This window comes from Symphalangus syndactylus, chromosome 1, assembly GCF_028878055.3.
Source record: "Symphalangus syndactylus isolate Jambi chromosome 1, NHGRI_mSymSyn1-v2.1_pri, whole genome shotgun sequence".
Classification (NCBI taxonomy): Eukaryota; Metazoa; Chordata; class Mammalia; order Primates; family Hylobatidae; genus Symphalangus; species Symphalangus syndactylus.
The window spans coordinates 135,332,876-135,350,707 of NC_072423.2; the positions used below are offsets into that span (position 1 = coordinate 135,332,876).

The 17,832-nt window shown below is 33.3% G+C and overlaps 1 protein-coding gene across 5 annotated transcripts in view; it reads left to right on the top strand.

Moving 5' to 3' along the window:
* The window catches only part of TOP2B (DNA topoisomerase II beta), a 68,478-nt gene that overhangs the window by 24,526 nt on the left and 26,120 nt on the right, over positions 1-17,832 (top strand). For all 5 annotated transcript variants that reach the window (XM_055285470.2, XM_055285465.2, XM_055285480.2 and 2 more), the window contains exons 5-20: positions 2,939-3,084; positions 3,938-4,035; positions 5,122-5,334; positions 7,241-7,414; positions 8,460-8,561; positions 8,670-8,807; positions 10,612-10,750; positions 11,083-11,240; positions 11,437-11,562; positions 12,488-12,598; positions 12,681-12,786; positions 14,322-14,431; positions 14,754-14,846; positions 14,944-15,058; positions 16,779-16,900; positions 17,140-17,288. In XM_055285470.2, the coding sequence (XP_055141445.1) occupies positions 2,939-3,084; positions 3,938-4,035; positions 5,122-5,334; positions 7,241-7,414; positions 8,460-8,561; positions 8,670-8,807; positions 10,612-10,750; positions 11,083-11,240; positions 11,437-11,562; positions 12,488-12,598; positions 12,681-12,786; positions 14,322-14,431; positions 14,754-14,846; positions 14,944-15,058; positions 16,779-16,900; positions 17,140-17,288 (2,100 nt within the window). The remainder of the gene's footprint in view (positions 1-2,938; positions 3,085-3,937; positions 4,036-5,121; positions 5,335-7,240; positions 7,415-8,459; positions 8,562-8,669; positions 8,808-10,611; positions 10,751-11,082; positions 11,241-11,436; positions 11,563-12,487; positions 12,599-12,680; positions 12,787-14,321; positions 14,432-14,753; positions 14,847-14,943; positions 15,059-16,778; positions 16,901-17,139; positions 17,289-17,832) is intronic.

Genomic DNA, 17,832 nt, shown 5'->3' on the forward strand with positions numbered 1-17,832 from the left:
ATGTTTTAGGAGAGTAAGAAGTAATAGACACTGAATGTTTGATACCTTTGAATTTTTTTCAAAATTGAACAATTCTAATTGAAAACTAAGAAAGAAAGAACCTTCCTTAAATACACTCTTGATGAACATAGTTGCAATTGTTTAGTTCTTTTATGTGGTTCTAGCCATATTAGTCCAAATATTTTAGCCACATTCATCCAATAAGTTTGAATTTAAGAAATAGTGTATAGCATGCCATCATAACAAAGTGATAAAGAAGTGAGCTAAGCCACGTGCGGCCGCTCATGCCTGTATTCCTGGCACTTTGGGAGGCTGAGTCAGGCAGATCCCTTGAGCCCAGGAGCTCGAGACCAGTCTGGGCAACATGGTGAAAACCTGTCTTTACAAAAAACAAACAGACAAACAAACAAAAACACCAAACGTATCTGGGCGTGGTGGCGGCATGTGCTTGTAGTCCCAGCTACTCAGGAGGCTGAGGTGGGAGGATTGCTTGAGCCTGGGAGGTCAGGCTGCAGTGAACCATGATTGTGCCACTGTACTCTAGCCTGGGCGACAGAGCGAGACCCCATCTCAAAAAAAAAAAAAAACAAAAAGACAATGAAGAAATGAGCTATAAGACAACTCTGTAGACTGGATAAGGGCTCTTGGTTTATTTTACTTATCAGTTCATTACAGATTTTGTACGAAGAGTAATTCAACATAATTCTAGTAATTCTAGTGCCTTTATCACTTCATTTTATACTCTGTTTTTAATCAAGAAACATTTTTGTGTAGGCATAAGAGGGAGGGAAAATTATAACTAAGTTTATTTGCTTCTTAATGTCAATGACGTGTCAATTTTTTTTCATATCTCCCACCTCATTTTAACTGCTTCTGCTAGAAAATTATTTTATTTCAATATAAACAAAAATCCTTAGCTATTCCAAGAAGAAAAGGTGATGGCAGTATATTTTTTCACCCCTCCTTTCTTATTTCTTTTGTTGTTTACAAATCATTGATAAATTGAGTCTTAATCTTGCCTTTAATTGAATTTAATATACTCCTAAAATGGGCAGTAGGCAAGCATTTTGTGAGAAGTTGCTGATTTGTATATTGTATTTCTGAGTTTTAACTATAACAGTTTGTCTCTTGTGAATTTTGTCCCATAGTCATTTTTTACCACATATACTATAGAATTAGTATTATTTTGATTAAAATAAATGTTATTTCAGAGGTGCAATTTTTGCTTCAGTAAGATTTCTAATTTAAGAAGTCATTTTAAAGCTAAATTTAAATGAGAAAAAGAGCTGTTGCACTGTTTATCCAATTGATCCAATTTTCTCTGCTGTCCAGTTTTGTATCCTTCGAGTTGCATTCTTTTTAACATTTTTGTATAGCAGATTTTTATTTTTGTTTGTACATTTGTGCACATAAACTTCTTGTGTGGAGGAGAGGTTAAATTTTAATAGCTAATGGGCAAAGTATGTAGGATATATAGTACAACCTAGCTCCTATTCTTTCTTTTCCTCCATAGTATTCTGTGTTGTAGGGATAAAATTTAAGGAAAAGGTCATGGTTGTAAAGCCATGAGAACAGATTAAATACAAGGGATGCCATGCAGAATTTGGACAGTTCTTCCAGAAGTTAGAGAACTTAGAGCAACTTCTTACAAGGGAGCCTAACACTTATTAAATAATATAACATAACAGTATTGAAACAATTTATTTGTAGAGGTCTATCTGATTAAAAACAAATGTGGAGGCTGGGCGCGGTGGCTCACGCCTGTAATCCCAGCACTTTGGGAGGCCAAGGCAGGTGGAGTTCGAGAGCAGCCTGGCCAACATGGTGAAACTCTGTCTCTACTAAAAATACAGAAATTAGCCAGTCGTGGTGGCGCACTTCTGTAATCCCAGCTACTTGGGAGGCTGAGGCAGGAGAATTGCTGGAACCCAGGAGGCAGAGGTTTCAGTCAGCTGAGATCATGCCATTGCTCTCCAGCCTGGATGACAGAGCGAGACTCTGTCTCAAACAAAAACAAAAACAAACGTGGAAAGCATATTAACCAGAGTTGAAAATATTCCTCTAGCTTAAGTATTCTTTATGCATACTCATGCTAAATTATATATGTAGACATTTCTTTTTTTTAACAAATGGAATCATAGTATATATACTATTGTATGTCTTTCCCTTTATTCAACATAGTATAGACAGCCTTATTAATTTTTTTAAACTACTCGCAAGTATTTTATTATGTTGATATGTCGCAATTTAACCTCTTGCCAACTGATAAGTATTGGATATTTAGATTTTCAATGTTTTTTTTTTAGCCTAATTATTTTTGAAACTTTATTTGTAAACTATTAAATGCAGTATTCTTATTCTTAATTTTTATTGAAGATTATCAGTGGATCAAAGTTATAAAATTCTGAATAATTGTTTAGAGATAACAGAAATAAATGCCAGATCTGAGAAATGATATAGATTGAAATTTTATAAGAGAGGTGAGTTTGATAGCAAGTTCCAGTTTCATACTCATACGGACTTAGAGAATGTTGAGGATGCCAAACGTTGATTATTTTTTTTTGAAATTGTAGTGAAGATAATTAACTTACAGAATGCCTATTTTAATTACAGTACCATGTGCTAAACATGATGAAACCTTTTTTTAAGGTTTTCTCATGAGTGTATTGCCTTTTTTGTCATCCTGAGATGTTTAAGATCTGTAATTTTCCATTCCTTGCCTTTATTTCCTTCATAATCCTCCTTTATTAGTTATGACTCAGGGAAATAAATGTTTGTCCTCAGCAAGTATTTTCTTGAGACATGAATCAGTGCCTTCCAACTGATAATGACTAGTATCTTATAATCATTAAGGTTTGTTCTAGATTACTTTTTAATGAATTAATTTATCTTTACTATTTTAAGCTCTAAATTCTGCTTTTTTTTTTTTTTTTTACAGTGAATCTAACATTATAAGCATTTGGAATAATGGGAAAGGCATTCCAGTAGTAGAACACAAGGTAGAGAAAGTTTATGTTCCTGCTTTAATTTTTGGACAGCTTTTAACATCCAGTAACTATGATGATGATGAGAAAAAAGTTACAGGTAAAGTCTGAATGGAATTTTGGTTGAAAAATACTGTTTTCTTAATATAAAATGTATAACTTATTAAGGAAATTGTGCAGTTTTGGTGTGAGAAAATCATTGTCAGAATTAATATTTATAAACTATCATGTATAAATATTGTCTTGGTAATAGTTTAACAGTGACATTTAAAAACCTTAAGTCTGATAGTACATTGACTTTATGTTAGAACTGCTGGAAGTTTAACTTGGCTGACAGTTTGAGTTTTGATTTAGATAGGACTGGTATGATGTCTATGTATATAAATTTGTTATTACATAAGCACTGTGTCTTTTGGTATTAAGTTACTTTTAAACTGTTTTCCTTAAGAAGGTCAGGATTGAAAATCTAGACTCTGTAAATAGAGTTGAAAGTGCTTTGACCAAAACCGTATGTTTTCATATTTATTTCTGTTGCCCAAATAGGTTGATAGGTTTTTTTGTTTTGTTTTGTTTTGCTTTTGAAACCAAGGCTCTGGGAAATGATATAGATTAAAATTTTGTAATAGAGGAGCAAGTTTGATAGAAAGTTCAGATTTCATACTCACAGAGATTTGCTGGATCATGTAAGATACAAAGCTTAATGCTTTTGAAATTGTAAAGACTGTGGTAAATGCACGAAATACCCATTTTAATTACACTACTATTTATGCTAAATCTTAATTATATCTTTCTTTAAATGGAAAAAATCTAAATATACTCTGGAATATTCAATTGGCGATTGATAATGCAATTAGTGGAACAGTTTTGTAACAGCCTTGCCCTATGGTGGTAAATTAACAAAGTTCCTTTAAAATCATTTTTACTAAACCTTTTACATTTAATTTTTCTTACAGGTGGTCGTAATGGTTATGGTGCAAAACTTTGTAATATTTTCAGTACAAAGTTTACAGTAGAAACAGCTTGCAAAGAATACAAACACAGTTTTAAGCAGGTATGCTAGAAACACATCTATTTCTTTTTTTTAAAATAACGTTTTATTATTTTGCTGAGATAGTAGAAACTTAGGTAAATTGCAGTAATGCCTGTATAACTTCATTTTTTTTTTTTTTTCAAAGCATTATCCAAGTCAAATCGTCAGAATAAAGAGACATCAGAATGCCTGGGAGATTTAATATAAGCCTATTCCTCTATCATTCCTTTAAAACAAAGTGCTTTATTTAACAGACTTTATTTAACTTAGTTAAGTATTAGTGAAAATGTCCTGAACCTCACAGACTCATGTACATGCAACCACTTAGTGTGTTTGAAAAATTCCTCAATGAATCATCAAATTTATATTTCAAAATTTTATTTTATTCTTGCAGGTCTATGAAAATGATTTGAAATTTTATATAAGCAAAAATAATTTTTATTTTCAATTTTCTTTATTGCTTTCCAGCAACCCCGTTGTTGAAGTAAGCTAAAATAATTTTCTCAGGAAAAGCATCATGCATGTTTATTTTTGTAAAAGTCTATATGGTCATGTTGAAGAATTTGAAAGAGATTTTGTTGGCATTTTATAAAGTTGTACAGTTTAGTTTATTTTTAACATGAGATTATTATCACAGTAATACAGTTGCCCTCAGGAGGATTGGTTCTGGGAAGCCCTTTCTATACCAAAATCAGAGGAGGATCAAGTCCCTTATATAAAATGGTGTAGTATTTGCATATAACCTATACACATCCTCCCATGTACTTTAAATCAACTCTAGATTACTTATAATATGTAATACAGTATAAATGCCATGTAAACAGTTATGCTGTGTTTTTAAAATTTGTATTTTTTATTGTTATTTTTTCCCAAATATTTTTAAGCTGCAGTTGGTCGAATCTACAAATGTAGAACCTGTGGCTACCCATGGGCTGACAGTATTTACTATTTTTTTTTGTCTGTAATATTATCAAGGATTTGTTTGGTTTGTTGTGAAGTTGGAAAATTGATATAGTTTGATAAATGAATGAATTTAATGAGCGTGGTCTTTATGTATTATGAGATATGGAAGCATTATAGAAATATTTGAATTTTTTTCTTTTAAAGACATGGATGAATAATATGATGAAGACTTCTGAAGCCAAAATTAAACATTTTGATGGTGAAGATTACACATGCATAACATTCCAACCAGATCTGTCCAAATTTAAGATGGAAAAACTTGACAAGGATATTGTGGCCCTCATGACTAGAAGGGCATATGATTTGGCTGGTTCATGTAGAGGGGTCAAGGTCATGTTTAATGGAAAGAAATTGCCTGTAAGTGTCCTGTAAAATAGTTTTAATACTATGTTATTTTATAGAGAGAATATTTTTGGGTCTTCCTTTTTTAAAACTCATGTGGTAATCTCTTTTACTGGTGTGTTTAGATGATTCACATTTAAAGTAATTATTGATACATTTGTCCATTATTTCTTCAAATAATGCTTCTGTCTTGTTCTTTCCTTTCTTTCTTGGTTATATATATGTTACATTATTTGATACTGTCTCCAGTTCTTGCATGCTTTGTCTATTTTATTCACTCTATTTCCTCTTTTTGTATTGGGTTAATTTCTATTTCCCTCTCTTGAAGTTTAGTTATTTGCAATCTCTGCATCAAGTTTCTTGAAGAGCTGGTCAAAGACATTCCTCTTGCCTTCTATGTTTTTTATTTTTAGCATTTCCATTTGATTATTTCTTATAGTTGCCATGTCTTTGCTGAAGTTGCATGTTGTCTACATTTTCCATTAGATACTTTAACATACTAATTAATTGTAGTTATTTAAAATACTTTATCTGATACATGTTACAACATCTGTGAGATACTTATTCTGTTTCTGATAATCGCTTTATCTTTTCAGATTGTTTTTTTCTTACCTTTTGGCATGCCCTGTAAGTTGTGGAAAACCAGATATGTTTTGTAGATATCGAGGTAAATAAGCATTAGTGTGGGACTTAGGTTATATTTACCCAGGAGATGGGCTGTGTTTGAAGTTTGTTTTTGCTGTAGTTATTAGTGTTGAGGTTTGTTGCTGCTGTGAGTACCAGAGACTTCCAAATTCTTTGTTTTTGTCTTTCCCCTTGGCTTAGGCCCTTCTTTTTGAGCTGCCCCTCAGAGGTGATCTGTCTCTTGCAGCTCTTCCAGCTGAAACCCACTGTTGTTAATGGAAGCTTGGTAGCATGATGGTAGATTTTGGGGGAGATGTTCTCTAATGTCAGATTACATCTCAGTCTTTGGAGTGCATGGTGAACCTGTATCTCAGGGGTTTGACCTTTATTAAGTTTATGCCTCTCCTCCATAGGTAAAGTCTTTTTTTCTGCCCTCTATTCTCTTTCCCCAGCTGTAGCAGGTTTCCACCAGTGTTCTTAGCCTATGTCCTTGAGGTTCCCTGCCCTGTAGAATAAGCCTTTATTTTATTTTTTTTTGGTAAGGGAGATAGATCTGGGTGGATTTCCCAGTGACTACTGTTTCTGTCTCTCAGCTAGCACCATGGGAGTGCAGAGGGGAAACCTTCTCTGGATTCTCACTGGGCTTGCCTGTGAGAATTTGGTGGGTTTTCTGGAGGAAAAACCTGCAAGAGTATGAATGAATGAACTTATGACTATAGCCCCTAGAAGCTTTATGCATTCAAACTAGTACACACTCTTCCGGTAGCAATTAGTCAAAATTTCTAGTTTAATGTTCCTACTAGCTTATTAAATATCTGCCCCTGGTAAGCAAAAGCTTAGGTTTTGTGGTCTCCTACAGACACTTGTGTCTCTCCAGGATGGCCACCTCTCCTGTGATCTCAGTTCTTCAGTGGGTTCATGAAAAACCCATTAATTTGTTGTCTGATCACCTGTTTTCTTAAAAGGATGGAAGCTTTTTTTCCTGCTAGTTCATTATCTGTCTGAACTGAAACTGGAAGTCTACCTTATTATTTTAAAAATGGAAATTTTTGAAATATTTTATAACAATTTACCTGTCCCTTCACATCCTCTTTTTGTCAAGTACACGTAGAAATGAACTTCTTTTTTAAAGGTCAAAGGTTAAGGAATAGATCTGGGAAATGCCACTAAGGTTTGGATCGGTGCATTTAGAACTGTTGTAAGTGAGAAGAAATGAAAGTATACGTACTTAAGGTCATTCACCTATTTGAGCTGCCAGTATAAGATTTTTAATTGTTTTTGTTTTTTAAATTAATAGGTAAATGGATTTCGCAGTTACGTAGATCTTTATGTGAAAGACAAATTGGATGAAACTGGGGTGGCCCTGAAAGTTATTCATGAGCTTGCAAATGAAAGATGGGATGTTTGTCTCACATTGAGTGAAAAAGGATTCCAGCAAATCAGCTTTGTAAATAGTATTGCAACTACAAAAGTAAGTAAGCAAATTATTTGTTTCCAAGTCAGTGGTAGAACAGTACTTCATTAAAAACTACAAAACAAATAACAATATCAACCCCCAAAAAACCCAAATCTGTTTTTGTTAAATAAGAATTGACTTATGGAAACGAAAACCTATTTTCTATGAAATTGCTGTATTAAAATTCATTTAAACATTCATTGAGAAATTATATGATTAGTGTTTGTAGTTGAACATATTTATATTTTACGAAATTTAGAATAACAAATTCCTTTTTCTGTAAGTTTTAGCCCCACCTTCCCCAACCTCTGGGGAGAGGAGAGGGGGCTGGTGACCGAGTTAAAAATCAATTATGGCTATGTGATAAAGCTCTGTAAAAACTCCTGAACAATGGAGTTCGCAGAACTCCTAGGTTGGTGAATACATTTGAGGTGCTAAGAGGGTGGCATGTCTGGGTAAGGCATGGAGCTTTTGTACCCTTTCTCCTGTACCATGCCCTATGTATCTCTTCCATTTGGCTATTATTGCTGGATCCTATATAAAAAACTTGTAAATGAAGTAAAGTGTGTTCTTGAGTTCTGTGACCTGTTCCAGCAAATTATCATTCCTGAGGAGTGGGTCATAGGTTCCTTAGAAGTACAGGAGGCCTAGGACTTGTGACTGGCATCTGAAGTGTGGGGAGTCCTGTGGGACTGAGCCCTTAACCAACCCCAAATACTTGTGCTAACTCCAGGTAGTTAGTATCAAAATCGAATTACATCGCTGAACATCCATTTGGTGTCTGGAGAATCAGAGAGTTGGTTGCTGGTGTTGAAAGCACCCCAGAATTGGTGTTAGAATTGAAGTGAGAAAAAAAAACAAAAAACAAAAAAAACAAAAAAAACCCACAGCAGTTGGTTTATTGGCTCTGTAGCCAAAATATCTTATTTTTTTAAAATCTCAACTCTCGTTCTGAGACTCCTATTACTGTTTTAGAAAATAGGGTTTATAATACAGATAAAGTATTTTGCTACTTTAACAATACGGGATTTCAGATTTCATATATTTTTTTTTTCTTTAGGGTGGACGGCACGTGGATTATGTGGTAGATCAAGTTGTTGGTAAACTGATTGAAGTAGTTAAGAAAAAGAACAAAGCTGGTGTATCAGTGAAACCATTTCAAGTAAGGGATGCGTTATATATTGTATATGATGCATACATATGCATATATATATACTGAATTACTAAATATCAGCTCTGATGGTGACTTTTTTTGGTATGTTTTCAACAGGTAAAAAACCATATATGGATTTTTATTAATTGCCTTATTGAAAATCCAACTTTTGATTCTCAGACTAAGGAAAACATGACTCTGCAGCCCAAAAGTTTTGGGTCTAAATGCCAGCTGTCAGAAAAATTTTTTAAAGCAGTGAGTAAAGCTTGTATTTTTTTTATTGTTGTTATTAAGAGTTGATTAGGTAGTTTTCTTGATTTACTTTATTTGTGATTAGTTTCTTTCATCATATTAACTGTGGGTATAAGCCTGCTTGCACTACAAACTAATATGCTTAATTTGATAACTTTAAAAGGTAGACTTTAATGTTTCCTAAAACAATTGTTTTGCCAAGAACTAAAGTAGGGAATTATGTAACTAATTGCATTTTTAGCTTTGCATTGACCATTGTAAAGGTCAGATTTCCCCTAACAAATGTACAGATCCTTATGCAACTCTTGCAGCTTTTCTACTCTCATTTCAACTTGATCTACTGATTCTTGTCTTTACACGTTTAAAAATTGTGGTAACATATGCATAACAAAATGTACTATTTTCTACATGTTCTAAAATTGCTTTGCTTTGCACATAATTTTTTTAGGCTACCTTCTCTAAAATAAGGTGAGAGCACAAATAAATAATGAAGATGAATCAATCACAGCCTCTCCTCTTTGGAATTTTGGTGGGGAAATGCTGTATAACTGCCCTAGAACTAACGTATTTCTCAGATTCCAAAAAGTAGATTATCAGAAACAAAAACAAAAGTTGTTTTTTAGGTTCTAACTTAAGGCCTGTAGAAATAGTACTTTTGGATCTAATTTTAATGAATTCCGAGTACAAATTATGCCATATTAATGCTTTCCCAAATTTCTGTCCTCATAACAATTGTTTCCTTGATGAAGTGATTTGATTTTAAATTTTATACTTTTTCATTTTAGGTGCACTAAGTTTAAATTTGGCAACACAGTTCACCTCTTTTGTTTATCTCTTAAACATTCCAGAAAACTATTTTATACACCTAACATCAAATCACCCAGGATGATAAAAAAAACTTTTAGGACCTAGAGTTGGAGATGCTTAACTTTGGTTTCCTTTTTCTGTCTGGGTTAACATCTTGCCACAGATTGATTCACTGCAGAGTACAAACAATATGTAATGTTGAAATCTTTATTACCAAGCTATTTAAAGAATAAAGTCGGCCGGGCGCGGTGGCTCACGCTTGTAATCCCAGCACTTTGGGAGGCCGAGGCGGGCGGATCACGAGGTCAGGAGATCGAGACCACGGTGAAACCCCGTCTCTATGAAAAATACAAAAAATTAGCCGGGCATGGTGGCGGGCGCCTGTAGTCCCAGCTACTCGGAGAGGCTGAGGCAGGAGAATGGCGTGAACCCGGGAGGCGGAGCTTGCAGTGAGCCGAGATTGCGCCACTGCACTCCAGCCTGGGTGACAGAGCGAGACTCCATCTCAAAAAAAAAAAAAAAAAAAAAAAAAATAAAGTCTATTCATAAGTTACCAAGGTTATCCTGATGTTCCTTTTAGGTTAATACTTTTTGTCATAGTGAATTAAAGACTCATATTTTGTATTGAAGGATATCAGAAATGTCAAAGTCTAGAATTTGCCAGCTAGTAGGTTCATGTGTGGATCTGTTTTCACTGTGTTAATTTTAATAAAGTTAATTTGTAACAAGAGCAATGCATATTCCTCACAGAGTTTATTATAATGGAATGTTTCTTATATGTAAAAGTTATCCTTTTTCATGTATTTATATTTTAGCTTTAGTTTTACTGTAGTTGAGTAAAAACTGATTAGCATGTATCATGATTCTTATCACCATTATTGTTTTGCCCTAAAATACCTTAAAATTGCGCAGATTCCAGGTCTTGCATTAGGCCCTATACATTTTAGCTAAATGTATGAATTTTCAGCTTGTTTGTATACCATTATTCTTTTATTTTTAGGCCTCTAATTGTGGCATTGTAGAAAGTATCCTGAACTGGGTGAAATTTAAGGCTCAGACTCAGCTGAATAAGAAGTGTTCATCAGTAAAATACAGTAAAATCAAAGGTATTCCCAAACTGGATGACGCTAATGATGCTGGTAAGATTGATATTTTTAAATAAGATTTTTATTTAAGTTTCACTTTTATTTAGTTACAGAATTTTTTTATTTTCTACATATAGTTAGACTATGATTTTCCATTTAGAGTATAATTTTACTTCATTGAAATTATCACATACACAACATATTACTTAATTTTCAGGGGATAGGAATTTAATAAGATATACTTAATGTTTATACTGAGCGATAATGTAAAATAACTTTTATAGTCTTTCGCTGTCAGCATTGTAATGTTAATTTTCTGACTTCATTTTTCTCATCAGTGAAAGTATGAGAAATTTTTACTATGTATAATTTTAAATTTCTCTCAGGTGGTAAACATTCCCTGGAGTGTACACTGATATTAACAGAGGGAGACTCTGCCAAATCACTGGCTGTGTCTGGATTAGGTGTGATTGGACGAGACAGATACGGAGTTTTTCCACTCAGGGGCAAAATTCTTAATGTACGGGAAGCTTCTCATAAACAGGTATGTGTATATATATATATATATATGTATGTGTGTATGTATATATATATATATATATGTATGTATACACGCACGCACACATACCTATGACATTTCTAATACTTTACTAAACTTGTCGAATTTTTAAATGTAATTTCTGACTCATTGTATATTTCAACACTTCAAACTACTTTTAATGCTTTTCCTTTTTGAACAGATCATGGAAAATGCTGAAATAAATAATATTATTAAAATAGTTGGTCTACAATATAAGAAAAGTTATGATGATGCAGAATCTCTGAAAACTTTACGCTATGGAAAGATTATGATTATGACTGATCAGGTTGGTTTTAAAGTTACCACATATTTCAAATTCATGTCTTCTTCAGAGTCTCCCTTTAATGTTTGTTTTATGAGACTTGCCCGAAGATAGTGTAACAGAAAGTGATTATACATCAGGAGGAAAAAATGAAAAAACCACGTCATTTAGTGGAAACATTTGTATGAAGCACATTTTACATTATCTAATTTTTGCGGTAACAATCTTATGGGTTACTTAAGAGTATTTAAAAATGCAATATATATGAGGAGAATATAATACAGTGTGGTAGTATGGCAGCCTACCTACAAGTAGGAACAAAATTATGGAATTAACAAGTAAGATTAATGATAAGGGTTAATATTTATACATGATGGCATGATTTGGAATGCACAAATACCAGGAGGACTTAAATAGTAAAATGATGGTAATCAAGAAAGAACTAGAAAATTGAAAAGGAAGAATTTCAGATGCATTCGACTGTTTTCTCTTATGCACTCTAAAGTATTTGTAGAGAAAATCTGCAACTGAAAAAACTGCTATTAATATATAGTTTTAAGCAGAAATTTTCCTATTTTTTTATCTAGAGAAGACTTGTGAATATCTGTATTACCTGGGTTTCCTTACCATTGCCCATTAAGGTGGCATTATAACCATGTTTTATTTTATGTATTTTCCATCCTTAAATCATTCTTTTAGTGAAATCTGGGGAAACTATAAAACAGATAAAATGATAATATATTTTTATAATGACAGGTTCAGTCTATTACTACTATATTCTTTATTTGCATATTAAGAAAAAATTTAATATGATTATTTTAATAGCTTTTGTAAAATGCATTTCTAAAATTCAGAATTTTTTTTGCATTCACGTTTTAAAATTTGTGTATATAAGTAATCATTTTATAAAAGTATTACAAAATTTTTTACTTGACTGACATTTATTTAGGATCAAGATGGTTCTCACATAAAAGGCCTGCTTATTAATTTCATCCATCACAATTGGCCATCACTTTTGAAGCATGGTTTTCTCGAAGAGTTCATTACTCCTATTGTAAAGGTACTCTTTGCATTAATATATTTTTATATTGTTGTCTTAAAGGGTAGCAGAGAAACTAATTTTTTTTTTTAATTAATTTAAGGCAAGCAAAAATAAGCAGGAACTTTCCTTCTACAGTATTCCTGAATTTGATGAATGGAAAAAACATATAGAAAACCAGAAAGCCTGGAAAATAAAGTACTATAAAGGTTTGTATTTTAAAATACTTAGATTTTAAATACTGATATAAATGTATTCTTATGAAAGCAATCTAAAAGACATCTTGAAAGTTTGACTCTATTTTAGACTTCAAAAATAGCTATCACTGATTTTAAAATATTGTTATAGAAAAATGTATATGCAAGTAGAATAGTGTAACAGATTCCACTGAATGGGATCCCTATTTCAATGGCCAGTCTTGTTTCCTGTAAACCTCCTTTAGTTTGAAAAAACGTCCAGACATTATAGTCTGGTATTTCACTTATAACTACTTAAGTATGTATTTCTGAAAGAATTTTTTTAAGTAACCCATAATACCATTATCATAACCTTCTTTAATATCCTGTTGTGGTTGAGACAGGGTCTTGCTTTGTCACCCAGGCTGGAGTGCAGTAGCATGAACACAGCTCACTGCCGCCCTGACCTTCCGGGCTCAAATGATCCTCTTGCCTCAGCCCCCCAAGTAGCTGGGACTACAGGTGTGTGCCACCACACCCAGCTGATCTTTGTATTTTTGTAGAGACAGGGTTTTGGTTGTTGCCTAGGCTGGTCTTGGACTCCTGAGTTCAAGCCATCTGCTCACCTTGGCCTCCCAAAGTGTTGGGATTACAGGTGTGAGCCACCATGCCTGGCTCTCTTTTTTTTTTTTTTTTTTTTAAATAATGTTAAATACCCAGCAAGTGTTAAAATTCCCCTGGATTGTATTAAAATTGTTTATTTTTAGAGTTTTTTATTTTTATTTTTATTTATTTATTTTTTATTGTTTTTATTTTTTGAGATAGAGTCTTGCTCTGTTGCCCAGGCTGGAGTGCCGTGGTGGGATCTTGGCTCTCTTCCTCATGTGTTCAAGTGATTCTCATGCTTCAGCCACCCAAGTAGCTGGGATTGCAGGCATGTGCCACTATGCGTGGCTATTTTTAGTAGGGGCAGGGTTTTGCCATGTTGGCCAGGGTGATCTCGAAGTCCCAGCCTTAAGTGATCCGCCCACCTCAGCCTCCCAAAGTGCTGAGATTACAGGCATGAGCCACCACGCTTGGCCTGAGTTTGTTTTTTTCCAAAGTCAGGATCCAAATAAGGTCCACACGTTGCATTTGGTTGATAAGTTTATTAATATAGCATTTCTCTTTTTATATTTTTTCCTTGTAATTTATTTGTTAAAGAAGCTGGGTTGTTTGTTCTGTGTAATATTCCACATTCTGGATTTTGTTAATTATATTCCTCTAGTTACATTTAATATATAGTATTTTCCTTTGCCCTTATTTTCTGTTAACTGATGGTTAAATCAGAGGCGTGATCAGATTTGGGTTACATTTGTTTGGCAAAAACATTTCATAGGTAGCGTTGTGTGCTTTCATCAGGAAGCATCTAATGTCTACTTTGTCTTTAGTTGCCTATTAAGATAGATCAGTTAGTATAGGTGTTGCCAGCTTGATCCATCTATTACGACTTTTCCACCAGCTTTTCACTTGATGGTTTAAACAGACATTGATATTCATGACTCACTTTTATTTTTAAAATTGTGCAGGATTGGGTACTAGTACAGCTAAAGAAGCAAAGGAATATTTTGCTGATATGGAAAGGCATCGCATCTTGTTTAGATATGCTGGTCCTGAAGATGATGCTGCCATTACCTTGGTAATTAAATTAATTTTTAAAAAGCTTTTGTTAGCCATCCCCCTACCTTCTATTCCTTTCCTCCCAGTCCTGGTTCCCTATGATAAGTCTCTTTTGAATTCTCAAGCTAGTTAATTTTAATTTTTCCCCCAGATGATGCTGTGCTTGTATAAACTTCTTTAATTGAAAGACCTTAGTTCAAATGTGTTTTTGATTAAAATATTGTAAAATAACCTAATTTTCCAGAAATTGAGAATTAGTTATTGGCCACTTATACATTTTAATTTTGTAATGAAATTTATTTTATTTTTAATGTGCAAAATCGTTACCTGGAATCTTTCAGGCGTTTAGTAAGAAGAAGATTGATGACAGAAAAGAATGGTTAACAAATTTTATGGAAGACCGGAGACAGCGTAGGCTACATGGCTTACCAGAGGTTAGTCTTAAAGAGTGGTGACCTGGGGGAAGAAGGAGAGAGAGACTAGAATTCATGCAGTAATAATGATAATATTGCTATATAACTTTTCTCTTAGCAATTTTTATATGGTACTGCAACAAAGCATTTGACTTATAATGATTTCATCAACAAGGAATTGATTCTCTTCTCAAACTCAGACAATGAAAGATCTATACCATCTCTTGTTGATGGTGAGTAATGTTTATTTAAAAACCTCATTTTTATGTTATTTACTATAGTTTAATTTCATGTACTTTAAGCCATCCTTATGATACATATTAAAATTCTTACTTGAAATCTTGTATATGAAGAACTTATTCAGAGGAATTTAGGGCGTTTTTGATTTTGCTTTTGTTACATGTTTTCATAGTGCTGAAATCTTTAATATTCCTTAATTTGAAACTTTTAAACCCTTTACGAGTTTTTCAGGAAAATTAACTTTAAAAGTCTTATTAAAGCTTTTGCCCAAGTTGTCTGCAGATTTTCTAATATAAAAAGTAAAACGGAACTTTGATAATTTCTAAAATATTTATCAGAGATTAAATTTTAAAAAACATTCATTCCATATATCCCAAAGCCTAATGCTTTAACTTAACTTGAAAAAAATTTAGGAACTATTTCTAATTTGAAAAAAATTTAGGAACTATTTCTTGTTAGTTGAAGCAGATTTTGATCTATCTAGAACTTTTTTTTTTCTCATAATGTTTATCAAGTTTGTTGATCTTTGTATTGCTTGGCTTTTCTGATAATAGCAGATGATTCTACCTATCCCTCAAGTTGTAGCCACAAATTGCCTTTCTTCTATGAAGCCTTCCTAGCAATTCTACTCTAAATTGGTCTTAGATTCCTAAACTTCTATGCCAATTATTATGTACCGCTTATTTTACCTTTGTTCATTTTGCCTCTGGAATTAGATTACAAAATTCTTAAAGAAGTTGCCGTACTTTATCATCCTCATGTTTTTACCATACTCTGGGTCCAGTATGATTACAATGATAGCATATACTGAAAAGATTGTTACTGTGCTTATTGGCCTAGAGCAGGGGTGTCTAATCTTTTGGCATCCCTGGGCCACATTGGAAGAGGAAGAATTGTCTTGGGCCACATGTAACATACACTAACACTAATGATAGCTGATGAGCTTAAAACAAAAATAATCGCAAAAAAAACAAAAAGCAAAACAAAGAAAACCTCATGATGTTTTAAGAAAATTGACAAATTTGTGTTGGGCCACATGCAGCCTGCGGGCCACGGGTTGGACAAGCTTGGCCTAGAGCAAGAAGAATGGTAAGGGAGCAGAGTGATTTGCTCCCGTTGTTTCATGCAATCCTTATGATAACTATATTAGGAAAGTAATTATTTCTATTACTTGGATGAGGACACAGACTTACTAGTTATTTGCTTAGTCACATGGTAAATGGCTAAGTTGAGAAGAATATACAGATTAGTGAGATTCTAAAGCCTTTATTCTTCAGTACCACAATAAACTGCTTTTTATAAGGGTTTTCCTGATGTGGGATACTTAGATTTCAGGCTCCTTGATGGCATGCTGGCAATTTAGTTAGCTACAAATGGCATTTTGGTTGATTGAGTGTTTGGAAACTACTGTTAAAAGAGTTTGGTGCCACTAGGTGATTCTTTAAGGCCAGAATGTTGTCTTTCAGTGGGCAGTTCACTTTTGGAGTAGATGGAGATGGCATAAAAATATCTTAGCATATACCTGCAGATGGCTTTCTGGGAAAAAAAACAACAACAAAACAAACGTGTTAGTGTGTACTCACTTGGTTACAGAATCTCAAGTAACAATTTTACTGGTGTTCTTGAAAAGCAAATTGTATCTTTGCTTCATTCCCCTGAATTGTTACAACTATATCTTGAAGTAACATTTTAAAAGAGCTCTTTTAAAAATAGGCTTTAAACCTGGCCAGCGGAAAGTTTTATTTACCTGTTTCAAGAGGAATGATAAACGTGAAGTAAAAGTTGCCCAGTTGGCTGGATCTGTTGCTGAGATGTCGGCTTATCATCATGGAGAAGTAAGCATTAAGATTGGAATCAGTTGAGAACTGTAATTATTGTCTTGAAGAATGATAATTACACATAGTATTTTTCCTTTAGTAAAGTCTTTGGAAATGTAAAAGAATTAAGAGAAAAATATACAGATTAGTGAGATTCTAAAGCCTTTATTCTTCACTTGGATTTTAATTCAAGTTGGGGAGTAATTATAGAAAATTTAGAATATTAATGTTATGTTCTGCCTTCTTCTGTTGTATAGCAAGCATTGATGATGACTATTGTGAATTTGGCTCAGAACTTTGTGGGAAGTAACAACATTAACTTGCTTCAGCCTATTGGTCAGTTTGGAACTCGGCTTCATGGTGGCAAAGATGCTGCAAGCCCCCGTTATATTTTCACAATGTTAAGGTAAATATTTGCTGATATAATGGTATAAAGTTTGATTTGATTTGGAACCAACTAACTAAATGTTTGATGGAATTATAGCTGTGGAGAGATGTGATTGTCTGGTTATTCTACTTAGAAGGTGAATGTTGCAAATTATTTGACCACAAATAGAATGAAGTCTGTTGACCTTAATTTTTATGAATTGTTAGTGAAATCAGTCCTAGTGAATTAAGGATGTTTTTTTCACCAACTTTACTCTTTAGGTTGAAGATGGGTTCTGTACTTTATTTAGAGTAATAGGAAATTCTTAAAAAGTTATCAATATTAAATCAGGTAGGTAAGTACATAAGTAAAATAGGACTATTTTATTCTGGGCTTGTAACTGAGAGAAAGATGCATTTGAATAATAATGGTTAGGCAAATTTTATTGTTAAGCAGATGTAATCAAAATGATTAAAAATGCATTCTCCTTAAAAGATTCATTTTTGCAGTGTGAAGTTGTTAATTATGTATAAAGTTTTCTTTCCCAAAGCCGTGACATTTTTTCATTTGCTTCTTTTTGTTT